This window comes from Aquila chrysaetos, chromosome 12, assembly GCF_900496995.4.
Source record: "Aquila chrysaetos chrysaetos chromosome 12, bAquChr1.4, whole genome shotgun sequence".
NCBI classification, from domain to species: Eukaryota; Metazoa; Chordata; class Aves; order Accipitriformes; family Accipitridae; genus Aquila; species Aquila chrysaetos.
In genome coordinates this window covers 6,063,898-6,082,516 of record NC_044015.1, presented here as the reverse complement: position 1 = coordinate 6,082,516, position 18,619 = coordinate 6,063,898, and the positions used below count along the sequence as shown (strand labels likewise).

The 18,619-nt window shown below is 49.8% G+C and overlaps 3 protein-coding genes and 1 long non-coding RNA gene across 8 annotated transcripts in view; 3 read left to right on the top strand and 1 right to left on the bottom strand.

The window, feature by feature from the left end:
• RANBP3 (RAN binding protein 3) overlaps positions 1-3,895 on the top strand; it is a 57,885-nt gene extending 53,990 nt beyond the window's left edge. For all 5 annotated transcript variants that reach the window (XM_030032542.2, XM_030032544.2, XM_041127868.1 and 2 more), the window contains one exon: positions 215-3,895. In XM_030032542.2, the coding sequence (XP_029888402.1) occupies positions 215-258 (44 nt within the window). In that variant the 3' untranslated portion in view covers positions 259-3,895. The remainder of the gene's footprint in view (positions 1-214) is intronic.
• LOC121233705 lies at positions 81-18,011 on the bottom strand. The gene is made up of 3 exons (XR_005933690.1): positions 17,254-18,011; positions 14,406-14,409; positions 81-93 (listed from the first exon to the last, which is right to left on the bottom strand). It is a non-coding gene; the product is annotated as an uncharacterized LOC121233705 (long non-coding RNA).
• NDUFA11 (NADH:ubiquinone oxidoreductase subunit A11) lies at positions 6,903-10,891 on the top strand. The gene is made up of 4 exons (XM_030033773.2): positions 6,903-7,037; positions 7,196-7,288; positions 9,705-9,827; positions 10,698-10,891. The coding sequence occupies exons 1-4, from the start codon at positions 6,956-6,958 to the stop codon at positions 10,808-10,810; spliced, it is 411 nt and encodes a 136-aa protein (XP_029889633.1). The 5' UTR covers positions 6,903-6,955; the 3' UTR covers positions 10,811-10,891.
• On the top strand, positions 12,633-17,129 carry KLHL33 (kelch like family member 33). Its single transcript, XM_030031647.2, is given in 6 exon segments — positions 12,633-12,649; positions 13,355-13,882; positions 14,135-15,068; positions 15,493-15,663; positions 16,245-16,596; positions 16,598-17,129. Coding segments are annotated over 5 exon segments (2,205 nt in total). The 5' UTR covers positions 12,633-12,649; positions 13,355-13,359; the 3' UTR covers positions 16,823-17,129.
• Positions 18,012-18,619: the final 608 nt, after the last annotated feature.

Sequence of the window (18,619 nt, the reverse complement as noted above, 5' to 3'; positions counted from 1 at the left end):
ACCAGCTCAGTCAAGAACATAAAATTCTGCAGTGGACAGAACTTACTCTGGAGAAGGAAGATGTAAGGGAGGGGAAGGGGGAACTCTACAGTGCTCATCTGTCATTGAAATCCTAAATCTGAGACTTCTGTAGGCTTCTCAGGTAGGGCTTCTTATTGTAAGGCAAGAAACAAAAGATACTTCTTATGACAAAGAACTACTTTGTTTGTTTCAGGTCCTAATGATGAAGGTGACGGGCAGAATGTTGGCAGCACATAGCAGATGTGAGCCGATCCGCTTGCAAGGCTGCTATGAACACCATCTTGCAGGCATCTCTGGATACCCCAGGCCAGCTATTATTTCAGGCAGTGTTGAAGGCTCCAGGACTTCAGAACTGTGCATCCCTGTTCTGTTTGTTTGGTTTTTTGGTCTGGATCAGTAGATTCCACACAAAAAAAGCAGACTTTGAAACTACCTGAATGTGGTTTGGGACGTGAAAGCTCATCATATTGATGAGCCAAAAAAAAAAAAAAACCAAACATTTCCCCTCTTCCTTGTAATTGAAATGGCACATTACAGCTTGTCACAGCTTTTCATTGGGACCTTTTGACTGTTTCTTCAGTAGTTCATGTCTTGCAGGCCTCCGAGATAAAACTTTCCGACACAGTTCCAACTCGAATTCTGCTTTAATAACCCCTACTCCCCCTTATGAGTTTTGGCCACCTGCAGGGAAACCATGTCCTCACCAGTTCCTACGCTCACTGACTGCCCTTTTGGGTTCATTCTCTTTTTGGACTGCAGATGGGGCAGACCATGTTTTTACCTTTTAATCCCAGAGTAGGTTGTGGACACCATTGTTCCCTGTCTAGTGGATTTGTAAACAGAGAGAAACAAAACATTGTGGTTCACCAGAAAAGCTTTTTTAATGCGGTAATAAGAGACTTTAAAGTCCACAGGATGTTTTGCTAACTCCTTTTCTTTCTTCCCATTTCATTATTATTATTTGGGGATTTATATTGTGGTGATACTTTTTTATTTTAGTTTTTCAATAAGATGCTCTTGTGTGTTGAAAAAGTGAAACTATTGTTTTGTACTGTTCTTTTCTGTTACTATTTAAGGGAGAGCTAAGCCACTATATATAATAGATGTTGCATACAATTTTTCTTAGAAAATTATATGTTTCTGTGGCTACAGTAAAGTGTAGGAGGCATACAGGTTACACCTTCAGAAAAGTTGATGAGGAAACAGCTGTTAGCCCTTGGAAGAATAAAATAGGCTCATTTAATGAGCTCTGTCAGCCGTTAAAATAAATCTGTATAATAAAGCAGCTCTCATTTAATGGCTTGATTCAACAAGCCATTTAAGCACTTGCCTGACTTAACTACATGTGAATAATCTTACTGAAGTCAATGCAACTATTCATGCTTAAAGTTGAGTACATTTTTAAATATCGTGCTGAATTAACGGCCTTAAATAGAAAATTAACTTCTAACCCTTCCTGTCCCTGTTCTGTTTCCTGAAGTCTTGCAGCATGAAGAAAAAGGTAATATTGCCAGCTTTGAATAGTTTGGGCTGAAGGATATTGTATTCTGTTCCACCAAAATAAAAGCAAGAATGTGTTTTCCTGTGTGTAATTCTGAAGTACTCCTACTGTAACCATAACTCACTTTTTGCTTTGGATGTTTTCTAATCACTTGGGCCTTTTGTGTGACAGTTGAGTTTTATTTTGTTATTAAAACATACGGTATATTCTTGTCCAGCAAAGTTGGAATTTGCTAGTCACTAAGAACAGTGACCAGGTCACTTTTGCTATAAATTCCCCAAACTTTTCTATTTCCTTTATAAATAGTTTACTGATAGATAATTTCTCATTTCCTTGCTCTTTCTCCTGTAGGTTAAGGAGATCTAAAATGCACCATTTAAAATTAAAGGGGAAGAAGCATTTAATGTAGCATGAATTGAAAATTAAATCCCAGGTTGTAGCACAAAAGCAACTTTGAAATTATTCACATAGCAAAACAGTCCTTATTGCCTCTATTTTCATGAAAGATGCTTTTCTTCACTGGGAGTCAAGAACATGTTTTTACCTGTTATCTGTTAACCACTGTTGGAGACTTAAGTTTTTGGGGCAGGGGGGTGCTTTGCTTTTCCTGGTAGCCTGTTGAAGGAACATCTTGGATTACTTTTCTGGGGAGTGAAAAGGGCTAATGATTAGCTGTGCCACTGCATTTGTGATTTCTCTGGATGGTCTGCTCATGCCTTTTTGCATTTTGTTTTTTTTCCTCCTTAGCATTACGGGTTTTTTTTAACCATGCACAAACCTATTGGACCCCTTCTCATGCAGCTCATTAACAGAAGCACAGCATGTTTCTTAATACCCACCCACACAATTGTTTCTGCATCACAAGGTCTGGGGAACTATTGTATTTTCAAATGTGATCTGCATTTTGGATCTTGGATCTTTTTTACATGAGAGAGATACTCAGATTTAAACTACTCTTTTCAAACACTGTTGCAGCATAAAGCTGCTTGTTGTTGTCAGCATAAAGAAAATTAATAAGGTGTCTTGGTCAGCAGGGCCTACTTGTGGAGAAACAGGTTTTACTTCATGGTCCCAAACTCCATGGGGTCTATGCAGAGTCTCACTTTGAGGTGCGTTACCTAAAATGAAATTGATGGTGCATGAAGATTCAGAAAAATGGAGTAAGCTTGCTTGCTTTGATGAGGTTTAGTGGTGGTATACAATCACCTACAGCATTCTAAAAAAAAAAAAAATAAAAATCTGGCAACTATTTACTGATACAAATTTTATTTCAGCTGGAATCTTTGCATATATGTTTATAGTGAAGAGGGAAATATTACTGTGAACCACTAACAGAACTGGCCATAGATTGAGTTCAGGCCCTGCCCAGCAAGATGTAGTTATGCCAAAGCAAAACTCTTATTTCACTCTCTGCTTTAAGCCTTAGTAAACTAGTGACAGGTTAAAACCAGATGATGCCCATGTGTTTTGAAAGATTTATGTAAGACTCCTATCAAAATGTATGTGGGAACTACATTAAAACTTTCATCAGAAAACAAGCAAACAAAACACCCCAAGCCCTGTGTTGTATTTCCTGTGCTGGGCAATGGCTGTTAGAAGGGAGGTTGACAACAACCAAGTTTGCTTTCCTACAGTGATCTTCCCCTTCCACCACCCTCCTGCTGCGTCTTTGCTCTTAGGTCTGTTGTTAACATATGTTACTGTATTTCTTGTTCTGGCTGCTGACTGATGTGGGCACAGCCTTTCAAATTTTCCAGGGGGAAAAAAGATACTGAAGAGTGTAATAAAATTGAGCACATCTGATGGGGAAAATGTTGCAAGAATGGCGGTGTTACTAAAACCGGAAGTAAACCTCTTATCCGTAAAATTAAAAATAAGATTACACCCACAGGAAATACAAACATTAAGGTAAGAAAATGTGTACTTACAATATCTTTCTGTAGTCCAGTTCCCAGTGCAAGATGCACTACTTCAGAGAAGACAGGGCAGGGAAGGATCTAAATAAACTAGTCCTCAGCAGTCCTCCACTGAAACCAGGCTGGGCAGATGTCCAAACTGTTAGAAGCCTGCAGGAATAAGAAACCTCCAACTTTGTAATGACTCTCTCCCTTGTTCCCAGTCACTGAGGTATCAATCAATTCCATTGCTTAGGTATTGCTGCCATTAAATGACTGTTCCTAATGCGTCCCATTCTGCAGTTTGACTGGCTTCTTGTTCTCCCAGTGAGTGTAGAAAATGGTTTATTTCTAGAAACGTTACATATTTGAAAGTTTACCATGTTTCCCCGTAATCTTCTCTAGTTTTAGGAATTCCAATTATGATAATTGCCATAATTTGTCATGCAAGATTTCATTAAACTGACTTTTCACTGTGTGCTTTTCTCCCCTTGTTCTTTGGTCTTTCTGTGCACTGACTTGCTTAAGCTGAACTCTCAAGACCATTATGCGGGTAGCAGATAAATTCAGACAGAATGTATAAAGGTATTTTAACTTTCCAGGGTAATTCTTTTCCTCCTGTGAAGATTAGCACAGAGCAACAGAGGTGCTGAGAGAATTGCTAAGCTAAACTCTTAAAGTCAGTCTTAATTCCTATCTGTTAGGTTATGGTACAGTATCTTGCAAAGAAATGCTCAAAGATAATTTCTGTAAATGAAAGTCTCTCATTTAAAGATAGTATTCAGAGTTCCCTTTTGACTAGCTCCTTTCAAGGGCTTAAAGATATGAAAGCTGAATTTGTTATCAAGAACACTGGTAGTTCTGTTGCTGGGGGTAGGCAGTGAATGCCTTTTCTAAGGATACCTGTGAATTAAATGAACCATTCCTGATTGCACTCTGGTGGCTTACCTTTGGCTTCTAATGAATCCTAGGAAAAGCAAAGTATTAAATGTTGTATTTGATGTCCTCCTGTTCAAGAGACCAGAAGGAATCAGTCAAGCCCCAGCTGCTGCTGGTAACAGTGATCCGAGCAGTTCATGCCAAGCCTCAGTCTCTACTAATTGTACACATGGGAAATGCTTTTTATATTGACCACTGGAAGGTAGCTCACTAATTGTAGTCCATTTTGCAGACAAGATAAGATTCCTGTTCTGGAGAGTTCAGAGCGTGAGTTTAGATGCAGATAGGAGGTCTATTGAATAAGGCCATACAAAAAGCTGCCAAAAGAGAGGAGGATGGGGAAATGTTTTGAATGTGACTTGCTGGTGGGTGGTTCTGTCCCAATTTCTAAAGTTTCAGAGGCAGAAGGAAACTAAACAGAGGCAGAAGGAAACTAAATTATCTGTAGCTTGTAGTATGATGGCAACTCCCTCCCCACATTTAACAGTTAAGGGAACTAATACTCTCTGTATTAGCTAACTGGTTTGTAGCTGTAGTCTACAGTTAATTGTAAAAGACTTGACTCCAAGTTAGATGCTTTAAGAGTAATGTTACTTACCTAGATTGATTGTGGCTTTCCCTGGAACTTGCCTGTTCGTAGTATGGTAACTGTTATGTTTTACTGTAACAGTTCTCTAATGAGTACTAATTGCCTAGGCTGTGTTTTACACCATTCAGAAGCCTGAGGACAGGCTTCTGAAAATAAACCATAGCAGCAGTGTACCAGTCCCTAAGGTTAACTGTGGTCTATAGGTGAGGCATGTTAAGAGCTGCACAAAAACAGGTGCTGTGTCTTGCAGCTACATACAGGCACATGAGAAGTCAGGAGAGTCTCGGTTCCACCTCACTTGTCTGTGGAAGGAGTGGTATGAATCCCCTCCATGTAATACACACTCAGAAGAGCTTTTAACAGCTGCTTAAAGCCTAGAATGCTATTCATTACTTAACGGTGTAGAGTCTTATCCTATGCAAGACTTAGTGGCTTCCATACGTTTATATTGGGGAATGAGCATTTGCACCATGTGCTGCCATGCAGCCATGGCTTTTCTAGTCCTGCTCTCCAAACAGTCACACAGCCCGTTGTCAGATGTGCTTAGAAGGGACTTGGCAGGAGGAATAAAGCTGCCCTATAAACTGCTTTCTTTAATAAACTGCCAGTGAGTACTTGATCGGTGCATTTGGTTTTGTGTTTGTAAGAACAGCCACTTTTGGGGGCACAGAGGAATCAGTAGAGTGTCCTTGCTACAAGGGACAGTGCAAGACCAGACTGAGCCTCACTCTGTCACTAATATACCCCATACCAACTCATTCTAAAACCAATGCTTGAGCCAGATCTGGAATGAAGACGATGTGCTGCCACCGCAGCAGCTCTCTGGTATGCCAAAGCCAGGGGCCGAGTCACAGATTGCTACAGTCCTGTGATCCCTGGCTGTCCCCCATTCTCTCCCCGCTGGCAAGGCTGGGAAAGTTCGGACCTCGCTGCCACCTGGCATCCCCCAGTGCTGTCCTAGGAAGTAGAGTAGTTGTAAGTGCTGGTAACAAACAGCTATTTACTGGGATAATTTGGGGGCAGTAGTGAGCTGCTTTGAGCTCCTATCCCAGAAAAGGGGTGCTGTAGAGGACTCCAGCATAACTGGGAAATGCACAAAGTATTTAATGAGATTTTCACATAAAGGTGAAAGAGAAGTAGATGGGTGAGAGAAAGCTTGAGCTAAGCATCAATCCAGTTACGGCCTTCTTCCATTCAGCTGCTGGAGTTGTTTCAGTGGTGGGGAAAACAGAACTGGAAGAGCTTGGCTTGAAGGGATGTCACTGAGGAAGCATGGTAGTGAGTTGTTGAATGTTTTTATTAGCAAACTGAGAACAACTGGAAAAATAAATACATACAGTACAGCCTACACTACAGTGTGGCCTAGGTAGGTGTGTCGAAACATCCTTATTTTTTCCTTCTGAAATAATGGAGATACAAGTATATGGAGACAGCCAGAGAATTAGAATAGAGTCTTGAAAATTCATAAAAAATTATCCAAGTACTATTTAGTTATAATTGTAGCTACTACACACACAAAACCAAACAAAAACGGCAAAACCCCACAAACCACCCCAAAACAGCCAGCATTGAAAAATTAAAGGATCCGAGCTACGGGAAACGTATGTCGTTTGGGTTTAGACACAGAGCTGCAAGATCTGAAGGCCCCTTAAGAGCCACGGACTGGGTGCGAGCTGAAAACGTGAAACGCCATTGCTTCTCTGACGGATTTCCAAGGGCCCCCTCGAGCGGCCGCCAGCCGGCGGCAGGACGGCGGGCACCGGGGAGCGCCGGGACGAGGTCCGTGGCCGGGGGACCGCGCCGTGCTGCGGTAACCCCGGTACCGGCGGCAGCACCTCAAGCTCGCTCGGCCTGCCCCGGCGCCGCCTTCCCCGCCGTGCCAGACGCCGCCTCCCGCCCAGCCTTCAGGGCGGTGCGGCGCCGACATGGCGGCCGGGGCGGGGCGGGGCGGGGCCGCGCCGTCCTCTCGCGAGAGTTCGCCGTCGCTTGCGCCTGTGCCCTTGCGGCGCCATGGCGGGCTACTGGGACGGCCCCGAGGGTGAGGAGTGCCCGCGCCGCACCTGGCTCACCACCCGCGTCGGCGCCGCCGCGGGTGAGGATCGGGGCGTCCGCGGCTGAGGGGGTCGGGAGGGCGGCGGCGAAGCGGGGCCCGGGCGGTTACGAGGCGGTACCGGCGGGAGCCCCGTCACCGCCGGCCGCCCCGTCACCGCCGGCCGCGGCTCCGCTGACTGACGCCGTCCTGTGTTGCAGGCTTGGTCGGGACGGCCTACCGCATTATACTGCTGCAGCCCAACTCGGCCCTGGCCGCTTTGCAGATGGCAGCCGCGGACAGCGTCACCATGGGTAAGGGCCCCGGGCCGCCGTCCCCTCCGGCCGGCGGTGGCGGCGACCCGCGGGCGGGCGCTTCCCCATCGGTCGGTCGGTCTCCCGGGCCGCCCTGCCTTTGCCTGCCTCCGGCGAGTCCACCTCTGCCTTTGACTTTGTGCTCGGTACTGGTTGGTGTTCCTCCTCCGCACGCCTCGGAGGCAGATGGTTGTTTTAAGGACGGAACCCAAGAGCCGCAGTGGTACAATGACTTGAGAGATGTGCAGAGCTTCACAGTTCACATTCCCTTTTGCTGTATTTCATCTAACACACTACCTACATGTCAAACCATAATAGACTAGAAGTTACGCACACGTGGGTAGTATTTTCTGCTGGATAAGGTAACACCAGTAATATGGGTGATGGGGAATGAAAGAACTTCTGGGTTAATGCTTGAGATGGAAGGACAGCCGTGTCAGCTCAGGCTGAAGATGCATCTGCAGCAGTCTCTGCCTCCCATGTTCTTTATGTAAAGACATGTTCTTTATTTGAAGTTTAGGTGATGCATTTTTTGCAATCTAGAGTAAAAGGTACTTAGTATTTGCAAACCAGCTTGTTTAGGGCCAAAAGTACAGTGGAAGCAAACTCGTTTTTTTACTTCATATATTTAGGCATTGCACTTAATAAATCACACTTGAAGAGCAAACACAATGGTTTTGATGGCAAAAGGAAAATAAATGTGGGGTTTTTTTTCCATCATGCTGTGTAGCCAAGAAGAAACCATGTAGTTGTCTTGAATCATCTTTGTTTTGCAAGAGAAAGTGGACACTGAAGGAATAAGCAGGCAACTCGGGGGGCTATTCCAGATACAGGTGCAGATCCGCAAGGCTGAAGGTCCCCCAGCCCCTCAGCAAGTGCACAGTTTTCTTCTCACCAAAATCTTGTTTTTCAGTCTAATTTAATGGCTTATGTCACCTCTGTCTCTCCCTGTGCACTAGTGCTCTGAACCGGAAGCTGGTTCGGTTCACAAGCAGTTCAGATCTGCATTTTTGAGTTGTTCAACTCTAAAACAGGACCTGGAATCTCCTGTAATGAGTTGAGCCATAGAAGGTCATTGTGACGGACTGGATAATGTAACCAATTATGACTTCAATAAATCCCATAATCCTAAACCAGCATATTGAATCCTCTTACCAATTCTTGAACCTGAGGAAGGCCTTATCCTGTCCACTGTTAAGGGGCCAGACCTCATGGTCTGAAGTAATGTGTTTTGCCTCCAGACTCCTGTAGCCCAAAGCAGAGGAAGCAGGGAAGCTGAAATACAGTCCTTGGTCTGTGGGTTTTGTTGCCTCAGTGCTCTTTTCAGTTGATTTTAGGATCAGCATAATTGCATTTTCTGCTGAAAAACTGCAGAGGTTTGTAACGTGAGCTTGCGGTTTACTAGTTTACCAAAGAGATTGAAAATTTTTATCCTGGACATTTTTGTTGTTCCCAAGAAAGATGAATTGAAATCTGCGGATGCTGCCTGGTAGCCAGTTTCACGTTTCGTGATCAAGAACCTGTATTACAAACAAAAAAAGCTTCTTTGTGTATTTGCTTGACGCAGTTATTTGCCAAAGTTTGCAGTTATATTGATGTAGGGTCTGATGGGATGAGGTGTGTAATTCAGTGGACAAGACAATGCTACTTTGCAGTTTCTTAGTTCAATTCAAAATTCTTAATTCAATTTCAAAATCAGTTTACAAAAAGAATAATTTAAAAACTCAATCCATTTTTCTACTATCCAAAAATCATTGCAAGCCCCAGGCAGGCAGAGGAGTAAAGTCCCAGGACAAACCAACCTTAAGGAGAGCAGACCCATCTGAGTTTCTCTACCTGATTCCCTGTGAGGCTGGATTCACAGGGTCCTGTGAGCTGAGTTTCAGCACGGAGCTGAAAGAGAGCTCTGCTCTCTCCTACACCCTGGGGGAACGTGCTACAGAGAAAGCTGCTTCTCTCGTCTCTTATGATCTGGCTGTTCAGGGCCTGCCCCATTGTGTCATCTGGAAGGGCTCTTATTAAGTCTAAGCTAATAACCAAGCTGGATGTGGTGGTGTTTGTCCGTAGCCATTTGAATGCACCTGCCTTGTGTGCTGGCAGACAGCAGGGTTCCTGGGGATCCAGCTAATGGCTGAGCTGGACCTGCTTGCTCACAACCTGCGTGGCACACAGGTGGCTGCATGGCTGGACCGGAGGAGGTACCAGAAGGAACCGGCTGGGATTTGTATAATGCTGAGTCTCACCATAGTGGCTAGGATATGATGCCCCTGGGTAATCGAAATCAGATCTTGCTTCATTTTCCTCTTTTTTCCCAGAGGAGCTGTTGTACAGTACTTTGCGTCTCAAAAATGTGCTTTGTATGTAATTCTCAGTTCCTTGAAGAGTTTTGGTTTGGTTTTTTACCTCTTGTTTACAGCTACACTAGGAGCTGTGTTTGGCTTAACTACCTGCCTCAGTGCCCAAATCCGAGAGGAACCAGAGGATCCCTTGAACTATTTCATAGGAGGCTGTGCAACAGGAGCTGTCTTAGGTGCAAGAGGTAAATGTAGATAATGCCTGTAACAAAGTGAACCCTCTCTCTTTCTATTAGGGAAAAATGTAAAATAATCTTGATGTCAGGCTTATTTGATAAATATTCATCTCGGCATCTGAATTCCATTTCATGCCAGTTTCGTTGATGCTCCATTGTACAGGTCTGCTAAAATAAATACTGCTACAGAAGGACACCAGAGATAACATCAAGCTGATTTACAGAATGAAAAGAGAGTTGACCCAGTACTGCCAATTATAACTACCAGTCATAACTTGAAATTGCAAGATACGAAAAACTAATTGTGGAAATCCGTATTTTCTTGGCAACAAATGTGATTTATTTTACACACAAAATATAATCTAACATCTGCCTTGTGAATTCTCCATGCACTCTAAGGGACAAGCTGTATCTTGCTGCTGTTCCTCCTATGGCATCTTGTCAGGGTAGATTAACTCCTGCAGGTATTTATGCAGCTCTGTTTTCTGTAGGCATTCAGACTCAGTGTTAAAGATGTGAAGGATTTATTTAAGTTGTAATTGTGGTGAAATAGAATTTATCTTCAGTTTTCCTAGTTGCTGAGCTGATGAGAATTTGAAGCAGTGGTTGTTACTTTTGTCACTGAAATAAGCAATTTAAGATTGCCTATGTAAGGAGATGGGGTAGTGGATTATAGAAATTGGTATTTCAAATTGCAAGCTAAAAGGATGAGAACACAATTTAAAAATTAGTCACTTTTCTGATTTCTCTTGGCAAACAATGTCACTGATGGTGAAGGGACTGTGAGTAGCTCATGGAAAAATTGCAGAGTTTGTTGAGATCTACTGTATAGTACTTGTGCCCTAATAGATCATTTACAGTTTGATGTGTTTTTTCCAGTTCACAGTTACATGACCGGTACCACTGCATGTTTGGGGTTTGGAATTACCGCTGCTCTAATGAAGATAGGTAACAAGGAGGGCTGGAGGCTGACGGGACCTCCCAAGCTGTAAATGTAGCCTTTCCCCCCTGCGAACTGTCTTTTGAATGCTGTATGTAATAAGATGTTGTGTAATAAAGATACTGTCAAATCAGCAGTTGTCACAAAATTTTGATGTCATCCAGCTGTTTACAGTGTTCGGGCTGAGACACAAAAGAGGTGGAGCTGTTGGAGAGGAAGCTTCATCTGCTGCTCCTGCTGAAATTTCTATGCGGAAGTCACTTTGCTTCTATGTCTATATTGTGCATGCAAGCTTGAGAGGTACAATTACTGTTTTCAGTCTGGTCTTTTGGGAGTTGTTCTTGTAGTTTTGAGTGGGTCCTGCAGGATTTTTTGGCAAGGGTTGGGATTGCACTGCACTGAGACGAGTAAGATCAGTAAGGGTTTGGAGTCAAAACTTCTGAAGAGGCACTTGGCTCTAGGTTGATGATGAGGAAGTTGGGGTGGGGCAAGTAGGTATAGATTGCCCATAACAAGGTGTTCAGGAGCCCGGGGGCTTTCTCCAATAAGCATTTAAGGAAGGCTAGAGCCCACAGCTTCAGGGTTAGAATGGGGGAATAGCTGAGGTTGGAAGGGACCCCTGGAGATCTTCCTCCTCAAAATTGGAGCAGGTTGCTCAGGGCTGTGTCTGGTTGAATTTTCTGTGTGCAAACAGGCACATCCAGCAAAGCCACCAAAAAGGTGTAGAGGGTTGAGGCACAGGATGCACAAGGAGCGGTGAGAACTGCATCATTCAGTCTGGAGAAAAGAAGGTTGAGGGCTGATCTAATACCATTTTTTCACAGCTTAATGGTTACAGAAAAGGCAGGCTCAGGTGCACAGTAAAGGATGAGAAATAACAAGCACAAGTTGCAGAAAGGGAAATTCTAAGTAGATGGAAGGAAAAAAATTCTCACAGTTGGGATAGATAAGTGCTGAAAAATGGACTTGGAGAGGCTGTGAAATCATCTTCGGGAGGACACAATTCAACCAGGCACGTGGGAATATGAGGGTACAGGGACAGGACATTTGGGGATGGGGATTGGAGTTAATGGAGACAGGGAAAACTGGCACTAGGGGAAGCAGGGATGTGGGGTAGGGGAGCACAGGGAGGTGTGAGGGGAGGGGACAGGAGAGAGGGGAACAGCAGACAAGGAGATTGGGGGACTCAAGGACAGCAGAGGGGACAGAGGACACAGGGGGACATGTGGTCACAGCCATGGCAGGCTGTGCTGCTCCCTGATATGTGCTCTCTGTGGGCACGTGGGGGTCCCAGGGGGTGCAGCATGGTCCTGGGTGTGCTTGGGGCTGGGCCAAGGTGGACCAAGGGGCTGGTGTCCCCCTGTGCTCCCTGGGGGAGCCCCGGCTCTTCAGCGTGGGGGTCAGTGGGGCTGGGCTCCAGTTCAGGAGCGCAACGGGTGGTGGTGGAGGTGTCACCACCCGTGGTGCTGGGGGAGCAGGGGGGTTGTTTCTCCCCCACCCAAGGACTTTTGAGGGGGCCCTGCTTCACCCGGGGCTCTGGTGGTGAGCAAGGTTTAGGAGGGGGCTGATGGGCCAGAGACCCCTAACAGGGCCGGGCCAGAGACCCCTAACAGGGCCTGCCCAGGGTAAAACCTGGAGTTTACAGCCCTGCCTGCACCTTCCTGCTGCCCGAGAGGGGGAAAAAACTCCCGGCAGCTTCCACCCACCCCGCTGCCTGTCCTCAGGGGACCCGAGTGTCCCTGCTGCCCTGTCCTGGGACTCCGGCGCCTCGGACCTCCCTCTGCCTGGGCCTCTCCCAGCTCCTGGCCGAGGCCACGTGCCCTGTCTGTGCTATAATTACCCGGGGAAATTCCTCTGGGGTCACAGGAGCTTCCCGGAGCGGCGGCAGGCGGTAAGGGGGGACGAGCGCGTGGCACGGCACAGCACGCGGCAATGTAGGACATGGCATACAGCAAGCACAACGCTGGGCTGCAAAGCGCGCGGCTTGAGCGAGGACGCGCAACACCGTGCAAACACAGCGAGCGACACGTGAGGTGCCACTCGTGATGGGGTGGGGGGGGGCCAAGCAGCATGCCACGCGAGGATCAGCACACCCTGACAGTAAGCGGTGCAAGAGGGAGCACGACGTGCAACGTCAGGCACAACTCGCAGTGCGATGCATTGCGACATGCAATAGGCAGCGCGACACGCGACAGGCAGCGCACAGCAGGCGCTGCCACGCACCAAACGGGTGGCACAGGTGGCTTTGCTGGGGAGCCGTGCCAGGTGCCAGCGGCTCTGCCGCTGTTGGAGCACCAGTAGTTTCGACTATGGGGCAATGGTTAGGGAAGGGCTTGGTGGCTTCTGCTATAGGACAGAGGGTTTGATCATCGACAGCGGACTGAGCTGTGGGGCAGCAGCGTTGGCTGTGGGTCAGTGGCTTCATCCTGAGGGTTCAGCAATGAGGCAGATGGGGGACTTCGGTGATGGATCCAGTGGCTTTCACTATGGCAGTGCCAGCAGCAGGACCCCGTGTCCCCAGCCAGGACCCCTGCCATGGGCCAGAGGCTCTGGCTGTGGGGACGGCACCGTGATCCCCCCACTCTGTGTTCCACAGGCAAGATGTGGGTTGCAGAGGGGCCAGCCCCAGCCCAGTGGAGCCTGCGGGACGGGGCCCACGCCAGACACTTCCTGGCCACCGCCGACCACCTCCGCACCGCGGGACTGCTGGTGGACGTGGCTGTGGGCCCGGAGGGCGACATGGCCCATGCCGTGGTCCTGGCCTCCATCAGCTCCTTCTTCCTCCGCTTCCTGGAGAGCAGGACCAGAGAGCTGCGCCAGGGCCCCCCACCCAGCGTCCCCCTGCCACCTGGGGCCACGCTGTGGGGTTGGCGGGCCGTGCTTGCCTTCGCCTATGGGGGAACTGTGCCCCACGGCCGGGAGAAGGAGGTGGAGGAGGCTGCCCGGGTCCTCGGGGCCCCCCGAGTGGTGGCTGCCTGTGCCCCGCGGCTGGAGAGTGACCCCCAGGAGGGGGGTCCCGAGCCCCTGGAGGAGCAGTGGGAGACGCTAAGAGCCATGGAGCAACTCCATGCCAGCGGCCTGGGCTGTGACCTCCAGCTCTGGGCAGGGGACGAGGTCATCCCAGGTGAGCCGGGGGTAGGGGTCCCCCAGGAGGGGCTGAGGAGGAGGGGGACGGGGGACAGCCGGGTCCCCTGCCAGGCATGCTGGGGGCTGAGGCTCCGGGTACGGATGAGGAGCTGGAGGTGCCCACAGGGCTGGTCTCCTCGGGAGAGCTGGGGCTGTGGTGGGAGGGGGCCAGGACACCCGAGTTCCCAGGGGGCTGCCCAGTGCAAAGGGTCCCCTGCTGCCTCCCACCATTCTTCCTCCTTCCCTCCAGTTCAGCGCCTGGCCCTGAGCTGCTCCTGTGATTTCTTCCGGGCCCTCTTCACTTCCCCCATGCGGGAGGCCACCCATGACCCCGCTACCCCGCTGGCCACGGGGCTGTCCCCAGCCGAGCTTCGCCTCCTCCTCTCCTTCGCCTACACGGGGGCTGTGGCAGGGCCGTGGCCTGCGGTCCTGGAGGCAGCCGAGACCTCCCTGCGCTACCAGGCCTGGGGGCTCCTCACCCTCTGCCTGGATGTTTTCACCCGTGGCCTGACCCCAGAAACGGGCCTGGACGTGCTGGCCTTTGCTGTGGCTTACGGGCTGGCCCAGGTGGGCCGCGTAGCAGAGGACTACATCTTGGCCACCTTCCCCAGTGTGGTGGCCACACCGGCCTTCCTGGATCTTCCTGCACCCCTCCTAATCCGCCTCCTCCGCTCTGACGGTCTCAATGTCCTCCATGAACTCGAGGCCTTGGAAGCAGCATCGCGGTGGCTTATGGCCAATGGAAATGGCCAAGAGGATCTAGCCAAGGAAGTCCTGTCATCTGTTCGCTTTGCCCTCATGTCCGGCCGGGAGCTGAAGAAGGTCCCATCGGTGGCTGCAGGGGTAGCTGACCCAAAGGTCCTCCGTGAGCTCATGGTAGCAAGTTTGGCCCCCGTGGCCCAGCTGCCATGCCGGGTGCGTTCCTTGCAAGAGGTGCTCGTGGTTTGTGGTGGAGACAAACTGACGGCCAACCTGGCTGCCCGGAAGCCCAGCAGACACCTCTGGTTTGCTCACCGCTACCTCAGTGCTGTGGGTCTGGTGAAGCAGGTGGAGTGGCGGGCACTGGGACACTTTCCTGATGGCCCACGCTTCCGCCATGCTGTAGCTGTTGTGGGCAACATCCTCTACGTCTTGGGTGGAAAATGCTACTACGGGGTCCGTGACACCCTGGCCAGTGTCTACAGGTGAGAGCTACAGAGGACCTAGAGGTTGCATGTAGCACCAGGACATTGTGGGATCAGAGGAGGTGTTGGTGGAGCCAGAGCTGCCCCATGGACCCAAGGCTTTGCGGCATTGCAGTTGGTCAAGTGGCCCCAAGGCATTCTGGGATTGGTTGGGTGTAGGACTGGGAGGTGCCTTCCCACTCTGGAATGTGACAGGCTTTTTGGGGGTAGGGCAGGGAGGCTCCTACCTGGAGATGCCTTAGGGCATTATGGGTTTGGTATTGCCCAGAAGGAGGGGATATTCCCATGCAAGGAGACCTTGTGGCTCCAAGGCTTTATGGGATTGGCTGGTTGTAGGTGGGTTGTTGCCCTTAGCAGTGCCCACATCACTTCATGGAATTGTAGGTAACAGGTAGTCTCTTGCCTCTTTACCTCTCAAACCCAGGTATCAGCCTATGGATGATTCCTGGGAGCGCCTGGCCAGCATGACCTGTGGGCGAAGCTACTTTGCTGCTGTGGCACTAGGGGATTTCATCTATGCCCTGGGGGGCAGCTCAGGGGACATCTACTGCACAGACACTGTGGAGTGCTATGACGTGGCCAATGACACCTGGAGGTGAGACTGCTCCACATAGACTCCTGCTTTCCCCTGCCCTAGGAGGCCCTTGCTTTGGCCAATGGTGCCCATTGAGTGGTCCTTGGGTCACTGATCCTCCAACGGAGAATGGGCCTACAGTGGCCTTTGGGAGAGGTCTACTAGGTGTTGAGCAACCATGTCCCTTGGGGGTCACTGGGTGTTGGCCAGTGTTGCCTACTGGGTGGTGAATGAGTTTTTGGCAATAGTATTCACTGAGGGTCTGTTGGCCACTTGCCAATGAGACAAATCATTTAAACATTTTCCAGCTGTGTTCATTGGGTGCGCTGTTGGGTGTTGGCCAATACTGTCCATTGAGGGACTCCACCGTGGGTTGACCAATGATGTCTTTTGGGGTCTACAAAGTGTTGAACAGTGATGCCCCTTGGGCATCCATTATGTGTTAGCTGATGCTGCCCACTGAGGCTCATTGGGTGTTGGCCAGCGTTGCCTGCTGAGCGGTCAATGGAGCCATGGCTCACTGGGGAACTCCTGGGCAGGCAGTCACCATAGGGTAGCCCTGCTTAACCTGCCCTTCACCCCCTCCCTTTCTCCTTGCCCAGGAGGTGCCAGGCCCTGCCAATGGCTCTGTGTGGGCACGCGGCGTGTGCCCTGGATGGTACCCTCTACGTGTCGGGGGGGTGTGACGAGGCGTGCCAGTGCCAGGCGTCCTTGCTGCGCTACAGCCCGGCTGCGCCTGCCACGCTCCTGGCCCCCATGAATGGCCAGCGAGCTGGCCACATCATGGAGGAGGCGGGTGGGCAGCTCTATGTGGCCGGGGGGCTGTGCCAGCGGGACGGGCAGACTGGCTACAGGGACCAGCTGGCCTTTGAGGTCTACAGCCCCAAGCTGGACATCTGGGTCCTCCTCAGCCCCCTGCCCCATGCCCATGTAGCTGGGGGCGCAGCTGTGCTGGGGGGGGGAACTGCTCATACTGGGAGGGTACAGTCATGAGACCTACAAGGACACCCACTTGATCCACGCCTACCAGCCGGGCACCCGGCGCTGGATCACCCGGGGCACCTTGCCCCATGCCTATACTGACCTCCAAGCCTGTGTCCTCACTGTACCCCCTGCCTTGCGTGGCCCCAGCTGCGTTGAGGACCCCTTGAGATCACCTGAAACCCCCAATAATACCTAGGGGGGCTTAAAAGCTCTGCACCCCATACTGGGATCCCCAAGTAGCATCCATGGGCACCTCTATGGGACAAAATTGCTCCCAGATCCCTCTCCCAGAATGGGTTCCTCCTGTGTTTTCTTGTAACCCCCCTGCCCCCAGGGTACATGCCGTAGACTGTAGGGACCCCACGAGACACAAAGACTCGCCACATGGCAATCCCATGCCTCCAGGAATACTCACTCCCCTGCCCTGAGCCCTTCACTGGGAGCTGGGGATCCCCCGATTTCCTCCCACACTTGGGTTGAATAAAAGTGGCTCCTGAACTGCCCATCTGGGTCTTGTTGTTTCTGCTGGGGAACCCAGACATCCAGATGCTTCTTGCAAGGAGCAGGAGACCAATGGCCTGAGTGTCCTGGACGGGTGGTGGGGACCAGGAGGTGGGTGGAGGGCACTCTGGGTGCCTGTGTTCATTGGGCATGGGCGAGGGTGTGCCTGTGTCTCGGGATTGAGAGGCATCTTGGGGTGCATGGAGGATCCTGAGGAAATAAGAGAGTTCTGGGGGTGCCAGGGTTGGCGGGGGCGGGGGGTAGGTGGCAGGGTAGATAGGGGGCATTGGGGGGTCCTGGGGGCTTTGGGGTTCCTAGGTGGTTCTGGGAGGTCTTGGCTTCCTGGAGTGACCTGGAGTGCTTGTTGTGTGGAGAGGTGGGAGAATCCTAAGGAAGACTTGCTAGGAGAGGCGTAGGTAATGGGGATGCTGGGAGATACTGGGGTACCAATGGTACCTTTGGGGAGGGAATTGGGGATCCTGGGATGTGCAGGGGAGGGTTGCATGTTCTCATGGCTGTCCAAAATAGTATTTTAGATGTGGTCTAATGAGTGCTGAGCCGAGTGAGATAATCACTTCCCTTGGTCTACTGGCTATGCCCCTGTTAACCCAGCTCAGGCTTCTGTTGCACTCTCTTTGCCACCAAGGTGCACTGCTGGGTCTTGGTCACCTTTCTGTTGACCAAGACACACAGGTCTTTTTCCATAGCTCTACTCTCCAGCCAGGCTGCCCCCCACCAGCACTGTTGTGGTCTTCCTTCCAGGGTACAGGATTTCGCATTTTTCCTTGTTGACTTTCATCAGGTTTCTGTCAACCCATTTTCCAGGGTGAATGGTGCTCCCTGAATGGTAGTCCTGTTGGAAGCATACTAACTGATCCCTCCCAGCCTGGTGTCATCTGCCGATGTGATAAAAGCACACTCAGTCATTGATAAAGACATGAAGCAGAAGAGTTTCCAGCACAGCCCCATGTCGTACTCTACATGCTACCATCAGCCAAGTAGAGTATTGAGACAAGGGTAGAGTATTGATCCATTAACCACTAGCCACTGGTCCTGACCTTCACACCACTTTTTACCTGTCCAATTCTCCAGCCATTCAGAACTTGATGGCCTAAGTTGGATGCCATGACATTGTGGGAGAAGTGTCGAAAGGAATTCAAATCTTCTGAGGAGGTGAGAGCTGATGCATGCTGCCCCACAAGAATGTGAGAAACAGCACCCTTACAGAACAAGAAAAGGCATCCTTAAACGTGCTATACAAGACCAGAAGGGGCTGAAAAATGTCCGAAGATGTAGTAACAGTATCTGACAAAGGAAAAAAAAATCAATGTAAAGAAACAGTTCAAACTGAAGTAATAGGGCTCTCTGGGGTCACTGGGGTCTCCCTAAGGCCATCCATGCCTCCCTAGGATGCTCTGAGGGTATCTGAGTTCTCTTGGGCTGTTGTAGTCATCTCTAGAGTTGTTCAGAGGGATTCTGGGTCAAATCTGGG